At 39.5% G+C, this 13387-nt stretch overlaps 1 protein-coding gene across 1 annotated transcript; it reads left to right on the plus strand.

Moving 5' to 3' along the window:
• The first annotated feature begins 12192 nt into the window (after positions 1-12192).
• LOC129020391 (olfactory receptor 7C2) lies at positions 12193-13155 on the plus strand. The gene has a single exon (XM_054464649.1). The coding sequence runs from the start codon at positions 12193-12195 to the stop codon at positions 13153-13155; it is 963 nt and encodes a 320-aa protein (XP_054320624.1).
• Positions 13156-13387: the final 232 nt, after the last annotated feature.

A 13387-nucleotide genomic window follows, 5' to 3' on the forward strand; every position in this document is an offset into this window, starting at 1 on the left:
TTTTCAGTCCTCATGATCAAAGATTATTCTGTTTATATCTGGATATTTATATCTTTCCTGAAAACTGGAAAGTTTTCAGTTATTTTTTTAATAAGCTTTCTGTCCCTTTGTTCATTCCTTCTCTCTTGATTCCTGTTAATTCAAATATTTACCCTCTTTATGCTGCCCCATAAATCCCATAAGTTTTCTTCACTCCTTTTTATTCTGTTTTTCTCCTCTGAGTGTATGTTTTCTAATAATCTGTCTTCAAGTTCATAGATTATTTCTTCTGCTTTATCAATCCTGCTGTTGACACTCTAGATTGCATTTTTCATTTCATTCATTGTATTTTTCATCTTGAGAATTTCTAGAGTTTTTTTATAATTTCAGTCTCTCTGTTAAATTTCAAATTTTGTTCATTTATTGTCTTTCTGATTTTGTTGAATTGTTTCTCTGAATTTTCTTAAAGTTTGCTGCACTTCCTTAAAACAATTATTTTTTAATTCTTTGTCAGAAAGTTCATATATCTCCATTTCTTTCTTTTTTATTTAAAATATATAAATAAATACATAATCGTTTTTTAAAAAAATTAAAAATCACAATACAACAATAAAAATAATACAAATTTTTAAATAAACAACTATTTACAGAGCATTTACACTGTATTCAGTATTATAAGTACCCTGGAAATGATTTAAAGTATACAGGAGAATGTGCATAGCTGATATGCAAATACTATGCCATTTTATATAAGGGACTTCAGCATCAATGGATTTTGTTATCTGCAGGGTGTCCTGAAACCAATCCCCTGCAGATAATAAGGAATGACTTACTATAGGGAAGAAAAGTGAGAGGTTAGCCCAGGAATAAAGCATTGACCAGATGAATGTTGCATCACTTGAACACATGAGCGTTGTAAACTCTATAGTAGGTCTTCTCATCTGGTGAGAAAGATCTCATCTTGTTGACTATTCCTTCAGGCAGAAAATTGTCACTCAGAGGGGATGCTGTGTCTCACTATTCTGATTTTCTGGAACTGTTTTAATGGTATTTCATTTGGGCTTTAAAAATCAGTCCTAGCCATGCATAGTGGCTCATGCCTATAATGTCAGCATTTTGGGAGGTTGAGGCAGGAGGATCACTGGAGCCCAGGTTGTTCCCAGACCAAAGTAAGGGTCAGGCTGCTTATTCTCATGGCCTATTAATGAGATGCAAATGAACTAGGGAGGAAGAGAGTTTTTATTTCTGTAACTGGTTACAGGGAGAAGGCCTGGAAATTGTCACCAGATCAACTCAAAGATTACAAAGTTTTACAGAGCTTATATACATTCTAAGCTATATGTCTATGTGTAAGTGTGCGTTCATCTAAAGACATAAGTGATTAACTTCTTTTAATCTATAACTAAGATCTGAGTCCTGAAGACCTTCCTCTGGAGCCTCAGTAAATTTACTTAATCTAAATGGGTCCAGATGCTGGGGTGATTACCCTTATCTTGTCTCCCGATAGATCATGGAGGTTTAGGGAGTTCCTTCAGACCCCCAATAAACTTGTTTGTGGATGCCTGGGGAGTTTTTTCAGACCCCCAATAAAACTTGTTTAATCCTAAATGGGTCCTGTTAAGAATTCCCTCACTATCTTCTCATGTTTCAGGGCCCAGGAAAGGCCTAGGCAAAACTCTGGGTAGCCTTTTTTTTTTTACATTCCAGCCTTTGTATAAAGGCACTGGCTCTATCAGTTTTTAATATTTAACTTAACCACTCAGTCAGTGCTGAAACAGTTGTCACAGAGGCCTGCGTTAGTAGGACCTGGCCTGCCACAAGGTGTTTGAGACCAGCCTGGCCAACATAGCAAGATCCCATCTCTATCGAAAAAAAAAATGAAAAAAAAATTGGTCCTTTGTGAATTGTTAAAGATGGTCTATATTCTCTGGAATGGAATAACAAAGAGCATCCAATGGACTTGTTTTGAACCTGCAAAAGTGTAGATACCTGCAGGGTCCTGCTTGGACAGCCAGGCAAGCCACCTCTCATCTTACTTCTCTTTGCATGCCTGGAACTTTCTCTATATTGCACCTTCAATAGTAAGAGTAGAACTTGTGGCGAAGTCATTGGAATGGTTTTGTTCGGAGTTGTGTTTGGTCCCTGTCCACAGCTCCAAGTTAAGTTGCTGAGGACTCACAAGGTCTTTAAAAACAAAAACAAAAAAACAAAACCTGCCTGCTCATGCGCAAAGAAACTCCATCTAAAATGTTGAGGCCAGGCGCAGTGGCTCTCACCTGTAATCCCAGCACTTTGTGGGGCTGAGGCCAGTGGATCGCTTGACGTCAGAAGTTTGAGACCAGCCTGGCCAATGTGGTGAAACCCCGTGTCTACTAAAAATACAAAAATTAGCCTGGCATGGTGGTGGGTGCCTTTAGTCCCAGCTACTCGGGAGGCTGAGGCAGGAGAATTTCTTGAACCCGGGAGGCAGAGGTTGCGGTGAGCCGGGATGGTGCCACTGCACTCCAGCCTGAGCGGCAAAGCAAGACTCTGTCTCAAAAATAAATAAATAAAAATAGAAAAATAAAATGTTAAGGAAACCATCGTGGGGGAGGACAATAAACAATGGAAGCCACAACAGGCAGAAAAGAATATCATAAGCAAAGAGCCTCAGAGGAAGGGATTCCCATACCTAGTATCCAAGATGCTCCCAAGAATACAAAACTAGCAGAAAAAAATGTTTCTTTCTATTTTGACTCCCTCACTCATGGGAATGAAATTGCTCAGAGAATAGAGTTAGAACGGGGTGATTAATTTAATGAGCATTCATGAGAATTCAACCTGTAAGTCTGATAGTAAATATACCCCTTACACCTGTTATTTACTGCTCGAATGTTCCAGGAAGCAGGGAGTTTGACTTTCAGAGGACGTATGCCCGAGGCCACATCCCGGTCCATCCCTGAAGCTGAGTTGAACCTCCATCACCCAGGGAAGAAAGGACCTAGGGAACTAGAGGCTCAGCAATGCCCTGGAGCATCTAAGGTGGGGAACAGGTATGGAGGCAGGCAGAGCTCTTAAAGGAAGAACTTTGGCGGTGTAAATGGGGACAGTGTGGTGAGGACAGTCCATTCACTTAAAGCATCCTGCACAATGAATTCCTGTGTCTCTCTTAGCTCTTCCTCTTAGCTCCCTCTCAGGTGTCTTCCTCTCCCTTCCAGGACCAAATTCTGAGGCTCTTTCACCTTCCTAATAAAAATTGACCTTCTGTTATCTTCTAGTATCTCTCAAAAGTACCCAGCCATCTTAGCTGTTTTTCTGGAGCCATTTAAAGTGCTTCCAAGAAATAAAATAAGAAAAACAAAAAAGAAAAAGAAAAAATAATAAAAATGCTCAAGATGCTCCTATGTTGTTTACCCATAATATCTTACTCAGTTACTCATTCATTCATTCATTCATTCATTCACTCAAGAAACATTCCCTGAGATTTCATAGTTAGCAATTGCAAGCCCATTGCATACATCTTCTGACGTTAGTTTGCTTAGTATTTCTGTGTCTCGGTCTCCATATCTGTAAAATGAGTATAATAGTCATATCCGCTTCATGGGGTTAAGATGAGAATTAAATTAGATCTACCCTATGATCCACTAATCCCACTGCTGGGTATATATTCAAAAGAAAGGAAATCCATATATCGTTTTTGTTTTTGGTTGTTGGTTTTTTGGTTTTGGGTTTTTGGTTTTTTGAGACGGAGTTTTGCTCTGTCACCCCGGCTGGAGTGAAGTGGCGTGATCTCAGTTCACTGCAGCCTCCGCCTCCCAGGTTGAAGTGATTCTCCTGCCTCAGCCTCCTGAGTAGCTGGGATTGCAGGCGCCCGCCACCACACCCAGCTGATTTTTGTATTTTTAGTAGAGATGGGGTTTCTCCATGTTGGCCAGGCTTGTCTTGAACTACTGACCTCAGGTGATCCACCCACCTCGTCCTCCCAAAGTGCTGGGATTATAGGCGTGAGCCACCATGCCCAGCCTGGAAATCTGTATATCGAAGAAATATCTGTACTTTCATGTTTATTGCAGCGCTATTCACAATATCCAAGATATAGAATCAACCTAAGTGTTCCTCACTAGATGAATGGATAAAGAAAATGTGGTACCTAAATGAAGGAATACTATTCAGAATGAAATCCTGCCAGTTGCTGCAACAGGGATGAGACTGGGGGTCATTATGCTAAGTGAAATAAGCCAGGCACAGAAAGACAAATACTGCATATTCTCACTCATATGTGAGAGCTAAAACATGTTGATCTCATGGAGGCAGAATGTAGAATGATAGTTATCAGAGAGTGGGAAGGGTGGGGGGTGATGAGGTGAGGTTGACTCATGGGCATAAAAATACAGTTAGAAAGAATACTTTCTAGAGTTTTGACAGCACAGTAGGGGACTATAGTTAACAATAATTTATTGTATACTTCAAAATAGGAAGAAGAGATTTGAAATGTTCCTAACACAAATAAATGATAAATGTTTGAGGTGATGGATATGCTAATTACTCTGCTGTGATCATTATATATTGTATGCACATATCAAAATAGCACATGTACCCCATAAGTATATACAATTATTATGTATCAATTTTTTAAAATAACTATAATAAACATTTTAATTTAAAATGAGGATTAAATTGGCCGGGCACGGTGGCTCACACCTGTAATCCCAGCACTTTGGGAGGCCAAGGCAGGCAGATCACGAGGTCAGGAGATCGAGACCATCCTGGCTAACACGCTGAAACCCCATCTCTACTAAAAATACACAAAAAATTAGCCGGGCATGGTGGTGGGTGCCTGTAGTCCCAGCTACTTGGGAGGCTGAGGCAGGAGAATGGCATGAACCCAGGAGGAGGAGCTTGCAGTGAGCCGAGATGGAGCCACTGCACTCCAGCCTGGGCGACAAAGTGAGACTCCATCTCCAAAAAAAAAAAAAAAAAGAGGATTAAATTAAAGATCATGCATAATTTTTTAATAGTCTCCAAGATCTAGTGAACACCTACTCATGTTAATTATTATTAGTGCATTATTATAAACACATTTTCATTCATTAAATCAAAATAATCGTGATGATGGTCAAATGGACTAAGACATACAAAATATATGAAAAGTGCTTGACATGCAAAAGTCCTTAATAGATTTTAGCTATTATTACTTTTATTTGTTGAATATTTACAAGTTTCCAGTCTCTGTTCCAGGAATTTTATATTCTTGGATTTTTTTTTTAATTTCTTTTTAACTTTTATTTTAAGTTCAAGGGTACATGTGCAGTTTTGTTGCATAGGTAAATGTGTGTCATGAGGGTTTGTTGTACAGATTATTTCATCACCCAGGTATTAAACCTAGTACCCACTAGTTATTTTTGCTGATCCACTCCCTCCTCCCCCCTCCACCCTCCAATAGGCCCCAGTGTGTGTTGTTTCCCTCTATGTGTCCATGTGTTCTCATCATTTAGCTCCCACTTATAAATGAGAACATGTGATATTTGGTTTTCTGTTCCTGCATTAGTGTGCTAAGGATAATGGCCCCCAGCTCCATCCATGTCCCTGCAAAGGACATGATCTTGTTCTTTGTTATGGCTGCCTAGTATTCCATCATGTATATGTGCCACATTTTCTTTATCCAGTCTATCATGGTTGGGTATTTAGGTTGATTCCATGTCTTTGCTATCGTGAATAGCGTTGCAGTGAACATACTCGTGCATGTGTCTTTATAAAAGAAGGATTTATATTCCTTTGGGTATATACCCAGTAATGGGATTCCTGGACCAAATGGTATTTCTATCTTTAAATCTTTGAGGAATAACCACACTGACTTCCACAATGGTTGAACTAACTTACACTCCCTCCACCAGTGTGTATAAGCTGTTCCCTTTTCTCCACAACCTCACCAGCATCCATGCTTGTTAATATTTGAAATGATGGAGGTGTATTTTCTAAGAGATTCAACTGTACATATGAATGCTACTTTTATTTTTCCTTGGACTCACTGTTTTGTTAATTTTTATTTTTGAATAATTTGGATATGCAGAGTAGTTACAAAGAGAGTACAGAGTTCCCATAATTCCCTTACCTATTCCTATGGGAACTAGATAAAAGCAATGGCTGAAAAACATTCTGAATGTCCCTCTGAATGCCACCTTAGAATGGCTACTGCTTTTTACAGATTTGTTTTGTTTCAGCTGCCTTACTAAAATCACGCTCAGTTAAAATAAATTTTCAGGCTGGGTGTGGTGGCTCACACCTGTAATACCAGCACTTTGGGAGGCTGAGGTGGGCGGATCACAAGGTCAGGAGTTCAAGACCAGCCTGACCAACATAGTGAAACCCCGTCCCTGCTAAAAATACAAAAATTAGCTGGGCGTGTTGGCGTGCGCCTGTAATCTCAGCTACTCAGGAGGCTGAGGCAGGAGAATCGCTTGAACCCAGGAGGTGGAGGTTGCAGTGAGCCGAGATCATGCCATTGCACTCCAGCCTGGGAGAAGAGCAAGGCTCTGTCTCAAAAAGAGAAAAAAGAAAAGAATAAGTTTTCAGCTATCAATCCATCATCCACAGCCAATCCATCATCTGAAAACAAAGTTATGTTGCCTTTTTAATATAGGTCTCATTTCTTTTTCTCCTTGTATTGCATTGGTTGAAACTTCCAGGGCACTGACAAATAATTACTAATAATAAACATACTTTTCCTTTTTAATTCTTAAAGGAGAATTGGCCTGTTGTTGCTGCCACACAGCCTCGCCAGGGCATTTTTGGAAGTAAGTTCTGTTTATTTAATTCCTTCCTTGGTTATTGATCTGTTTTCCTCCATCCTGAATCAACTTTGGGCACTTACGTTTTTCCAGAAATAAATTTGTTTCTTGGGGATTTTCACATTTTTAACATGGCATTATAAATAACATTATCTTGCAAAGTTGAGTGTTTCCTTATCTCTGTGTTCATTTTTTTCTCATTCTTGGTTCTAGGCCTTTCTGCTCTTTCTCCCTCTTTGTATCCCTTTTGTTACACTTTTGTCTAATTTTTTCTATTTGTTTGTGTTTGCCAAAGAATTAGCTGTGGAATTTATTTTTCAGTTCCAGAATATTTCTTCTTTTTAGTTCATTAATTCTGCTTTGATCTTTATTAGCTACTCCTTTCTGTTTTAACAGAATGTTAAATGTTTTCTGATAATTTTTAACAAAATCAAATTTTACAATATTGATTTTGTAACATTTGTATTGACAATATCTTCAAATTTTTAAGTTTTTATTTCTTGAGGATAGGCTACACATGTATTCATTTGCAATTTTCAAACAATATGCTAAAAAAGGAATCTAAAAATCAAGATTAATGTTAACACTCAGAGATGATCCCTCTTCATACTTTGGGGTATGTTGTTATGGATCTTTTTTTTCTTTTGGTGCCAATATATGCATAATTTAAGAGATCCATAGGCTGAGTTCATTTCTGTAGCTCAGAAAAGGAGACCAAATGTCTTTTCATAGCAGTATCTGAAATGTTTTCTTTCCACATGATGGAATTTTGCATTCTTTTTTTTTTTTTTTTTTTTTTTTTGAGACGGAGTCTCACTCTGTCACCAGGCTGGAGTACAGTGGTGCGATCTCGGCTCACTGCAACCTCCGCCTCCGGTGTTCAAGCGATTCTCTCTCAGCCTCCCGAGTAGCTGGGAGTAGCTGGGATTACAGGCGCATGCAACCACGCCCAGCTAATTTTTGTATTTTTTTTTTCTTTTTTTTTTTCTTTTATTATTATTATTATTATTATTATTATTATTATACTTTAGGTTTTATGGTACATGTGCGCAATGTGCAGGTAAGTTAATTTTTGTATTTTTAGTAGAGATGGGGTTTCACCATGTTGGCCAGGATGGTCTCTATCTCTTGACCTCGGGATCCGCCCACCTTGGCCTCCTAAAGTGCTGGGATTACACGCATGAGCCACCGCCCCCAGCCGGAATTTTGCATTCTTACTCTTGTTTCATACAGACCTTTTAATTCCCTCAGTGAAAGGGGTATGTTATTGTTAATTTTACTTTTTTAGATTAACAGTAAAAAAAAAACATTTTCTCAAACATTTATTATCCTTTTTATGGTTCATTTTATGAACTTTTAATATTCTATTTATTTTACCCAGCAATGCATTAATATTTCAATGATTTATAATTGTCTTTATAAAGATATTAACTTTTGTCAGTTAATTAGATTATTTTTGCATTCTAACTTTCTGCAAGGCACATTTTCTTATTCAGAATTTTTCAATTTATGGTTCCAGTTGCTGATGTCTTTTTCTATCAAAGGTGAATTATTCAGAAATAATTTGTACTTTCAAAGATTATATCTATACATGTATAAATTTATATAATCTATATGTTTATCTATGTTTTCTTCAGATAGCTTATGTGGTCTCTTGTCTGTTTGAAATGTATTTGGGACTACAGAGATGGGATTTGACATTATTTTTTCCAAATAATCATTAAACACTTATTTATACCTTTAAAAAACACTATTTAAAATAACTGAAGGAGGCCAAGGAAGATGGCTCACACCTGTAATCCCAGCACTTTGGGAGGCCAAGGTGGGTGGATCACCTGAGATCAGGAGTTCAAGACCAGCCTGACCACTATGGTGAAACCCCGTCTGTACTAAAAATACAAAATCAGCCACGAATGGTGGCACATGCCTATAATCCCAGCTACTTGGGAGGCTGAGGCAGGAGAATCACTTGAACCCGGAAGGCAGAGGTTGCAGTGAGCCAAGATCGTGCCATTGCACTTCAGCCTAGGCAACAAGAGCGAAACTTCACCTAAAAAAAAAAAAAAAAACAAAAAACACCACGAAACAAACAAACAAAAAACTAAAGAATTATAACTGGATTGCTTGTAACACAAAGGATAAATGTTTGAGAGGATGGATGCCCCATTCTCCATTATGTGATTCTTACGCATTGCATGCCTGTATGAAAACATCTCAGGTACCCCATAAACACATACACCTATTATGTACCCACAAAAATTAATAATAAGTTTTAAAAAGAGAAATAATAAATAAGACCTAGTATTTGCTGGCACAACAGCGTGAATACAGTCAAAATCAATTTAATTGTACATTTTAAAATAACAAAAAGAGTATAATTTGATTGTTTGAAACACAGAGGATAAATGCTTGAGGGGATGGATACTGCATTTTCCATGATGTGATTACCATATGCATTGCATGCCTGAATCAAAATACGTCCTGTAACTCATAGAGATATACACTTACCCACACAATTTAAAAATAAAAAAATAAAAAAATTTTTAAACACACTAAAGTATCCAGAAATAAAAAATGCAAGTTAACATGATAAAAAATTACACATTCTAAATCACAGTGAACATCATATTAAATTACAAAACTCTAGGGTTATTCTATTTAAAAAAGAAGAAGAAAAAGAAGAATGCCAACTCCTACCATAAATTTTAAAAGGATTCTAAAATTTCAAACCAATGCAATAAGACCTAAAAGAGAAATAAGTGTTATTAATTAGTATTATTTGGAGAAAATAGATGAATTTTAGAGAAAAACATGAAACTAAGAAGAAAACCCGGAAAAAGAACATGGCACCTCATCAATACAAAAAAATCAAATGACTTCCTAATATAATACCAATAGCAGAGATGTTATGTGGGGGAGTATTACTTTAAAATATTAAGAAATTAACATAATCTATATGTGTATTTTTAACACATGAACAAAAATGTCTACCCAAAAAAGGATTAAAATATGCAGAGGAATATTTCTGCTACTGGAATGAGAATTTAAACATAATAAAGATGTCAATTTCTCTCCAAATTAATTGATAACTTTAACGTAATCTCCAATAAAATTCCAATGGTATTTTTCTTGCAACATGGCTAGAGGATTCTAAAGCTCATCTGGGAGGATAAACTGGCACATCAGAAATAAAATTACGAAAGAAACAATACTAAGCAAATTTCTCAACTCAATGTTTAAGTATATTTTGAAGATAGACAATTAAAAATATGGAACAAAAGATTTGATACTCTGCTTGCTGTCATGGCACAGATGACCATTTAAAATTATCTGTTTATAAGACTGTGAACAAGAAAATGTCTTAATGTGTTTTGTTTTTGTTGTTGTTGTTGCTGTTTTTTGAGACAGAGTCTCGCTCTGTTGCCCAGGCTGGAGTGCAGTGGCATGATCTCAGCTCACTGCAACCTCCACCTCCCGGGTTCAAGCAATTCTTCTGCCTCAGCCTCCCTAGTAGCTGGGACTACAGGTGTGTGCCACCATGCCCAGCTAATTTTTGTATTTTTATTAGAGACAGGGTTTCACCATGTTGGCCAGGCTGATCTCGAACTCCTGACCTCGTGATCCGCCCACCTTGGCCTCCGAAGTGCTGGGATTACAGGCATGAGCCACCACGCCCAGCCGGAAATGTCTTAATTTAAAAAAAAAAAAACTGAGAAAGGCCATTTACAGATTATCCTAAGAGAAGAAAATATAAAACTATAATTAATCAAAAACTTTCTTTGTCTTTAAGAAAACTTAGAAAGTAAGTAAATGTCCAACATGGGCAAGTTTTAAAGAGCCATTTCCGTATGGCAGAATATTTTGATCTGATGGAATCAGATGATGGAAAATGGGGATAAAATTTATTCTATATCTAGAAACTCTAGGGCTTTTCCATTTCAAAGTTCCATTTTTGTTGAGTTTAGTTAGGGAGATTGATAATATAAATGAAATGTAAACAATGATTATTAAAAACAGTGGTTACTATTTTTTAGCAGAAGGGGCATCCAAGATCCAGAGGATTTAACATGTAGAAATTACAACTGGGCACAGTGGCTTGCACCTATAGTCCCAGCTACTTGGGAGGCTGAGGCAGGAGGATCACCTGAGCCCAGAAGTTCGAGACTGCAGTGAGCTAGGATGGTGCCACTGCACTCCAGCCTGGGCAACAGAGCAAGACCTTGTCTCTAAAACGAAATGAAAAATAAATTACAGGAATGCAGCACAATAGAAGAAAAAGCCTTCTGAGGATTGAAAATCTGCCTAGAATTAGGGAATTCTCATTGCCTGATTTCCTAATCCCCATGCCTTAGGCAGAAAGCGCAAGAGCAGCCACGAGGGATGCTGGGGTGGGAAGGATTGCTTAGGGATACAGGCAAGCGCTGAAGCAATAGTCCTCAAACTTGAGTGTGCATCAGAATTCCCTAGAGGGCTTGTTAAAACCCAGAATGCAGGCTGGCCATGGTGGCTCACGCCTGTAATGCCAGCACTTTGGGAGGCTGAGGCGGGCGGATCATCTGAGGTCAGGAGTTTGAGACCAGTCTGGCCAACATGGAGAAACCCTGTTTCTCCTAAAAATACAAAAAAAAAAAAAAAAAAAAAAAAAAAAATTACCTCAGCGTGGTGGTATGCACCTGTAGCGCCAGCTACTCAGGAGGCTGAGGCATGAGAATTGCTTGAACCTGGGAGCCAGAGGTTGCAGTGAGCTGAGATTGCACCATTGCACTCCAGCCTGGGCAACAGGGTGAGACTCTCTCTCAAAAAAATTAAAATTAAAATTAAAAGGCCAGGCGCGGTGGCTCATGTCTGTAATCCCAGGGTGGCCGACACGGGAGGATCACAAGGTCAGGAGTTCGAGACCAGCCTGACCAACATGGTAAAACCCCGTCTCTACCAAAACTACAAAAATTAGCTGGGCGTGGTGGTACATGCCTGTAACCCCAGCTACTCTGGAGGCTGAGGCAGGAGAATCACCTGAACCCAGGAGGTGGAGGTTGCAGTGAGCCGAGATTGTGCCACTGCACTCTAGCCTGGGCAAAAGAGCGAGACTCCATATCAAACAAAAACAAACACCAGAATGCTGGCTCCATACCCAGAGTATCGAATTCAGTTGGTCAGGTGGGCATGATAAGGCACATGTCTAATGAGTTCCCAGGTGATGCTGATGGGGCTGTTCCAGGAACCACAGTTGAAGGACCAATGATGTAGAGATGACTTCTCCAGGTAGCGATGGTAACTGTAACTTGTCAGCAAAGAAATCCAATAATTAGCCAAAATGCATGATTTCTTGAGTTCCCTGGGTTTGAATAAAGGATATTGCAGTCATTCTGAGGAATGCTTATTTGGAGTAAATTTTGTGTGGCTGTTTTTTTTTTTTTTCCTCCTTCTCAGCAAACCCAGCAGCCCTATGGAAAGAGGAAACCAAACAGCAGTTGGAAACTTTCTCCTCCTGGGATTCGCAGAGGACTCTGACGTGCAGCTTCTCCTCCGTGGGCTGTTCCTCTCCATGTACCTGGTTACCAACACCGGAAACCTGCTCATCATCCTGACCATCAGCTCAGACTCCCACCTCCACACCCCCATGTACTTCTTCCTCTCCAACCTGTCCTTTGCTGACATCTGTTTCACGTCCACGACTGTCCCAAAGATGCTGGTGAATATCCAAACACAAAGCAAAATGATCACTTTTGCAGGCTGCCTCACCCAGATATTTTTTTTCATTGCATTTGGATGCCTGGACAATTTGCTCCTGACAGTGATGGCCTATGATCGCTTTGTGGCCATCTGTCACCCCCTGCGCTACACGGTCATCATGAACCCCTGGCTCTGTGGACTGCTGGTTCTGGGGTCCTGGTGCATCAGTGTCATGGGTTCCATGCTTGAGACCTTGACCATTTTGAGGCTGTCCTTCTGCACAAATATGGAAATTCCGCACTTTTTTTGTGATCCTTCTGAAGTCCTGAAGCTGGCCTGTTCTGACACCTTCATCAATAACATCGTGATATATTTTGTGACCATTGTCCTGGGTGTTTTTCCTCTCTGTGGAATCCTATTCTCTTATTCTCAGATTTTCTCCTCCATCCTAAGAGTATCATCTGCCAGAGGCCAGCACAAAGCCTTTTCCACCTGTGGTTCCCACCTCTCAGTGGTCAGCTTGTTCTATGGCACTGGCCTTGGGGTCTATCTCAGTTCTGCAGCTACACCATCTTCTAGGACAAGTCTGGCAGCGTCAGTGATGTACACCATGGTCACCCCCATGCTGAACCCCTTCATCTACAGCCTGAGGAACAGGGACATGAAGGGGTCACTGGGGAGACTCCTCCTCAGGGCAACGTCTCTCAAAGAGGGGACCATTGCCAAGCTCTCATGAATTGCAGTGAACACAATACTGAGGCCAGACTGGCCTCTTTCAGCCAATATTTCGACTTCTGTTTTTATGCATTTTTCTGAGACGGAGTCTTGCTCTGTTGCCCAGGCTGGAGTGCAATGGCGTGATCTCAGCTCACTGCAACCTCTGCCTCCCAGGTTCAAGCAATTCTCATGCCTCAGCCTCCTTAGCAGCTGGGATTACAGGCACGCGCCACAATGCCCGGCCAATTTTT

The sequence above is a fragment of the Pongo pygmaeus genome, chromosome 20 (genome assembly GCF_028885625.2).
Source record: "Pongo pygmaeus isolate AG05252 chromosome 20, NHGRI_mPonPyg2-v2.0_pri, whole genome shotgun sequence".
Taxonomy (NCBI): domain Eukaryota; kingdom Metazoa; phylum Chordata; class Mammalia; order Primates; family Hominidae; genus Pongo; species Pongo pygmaeus.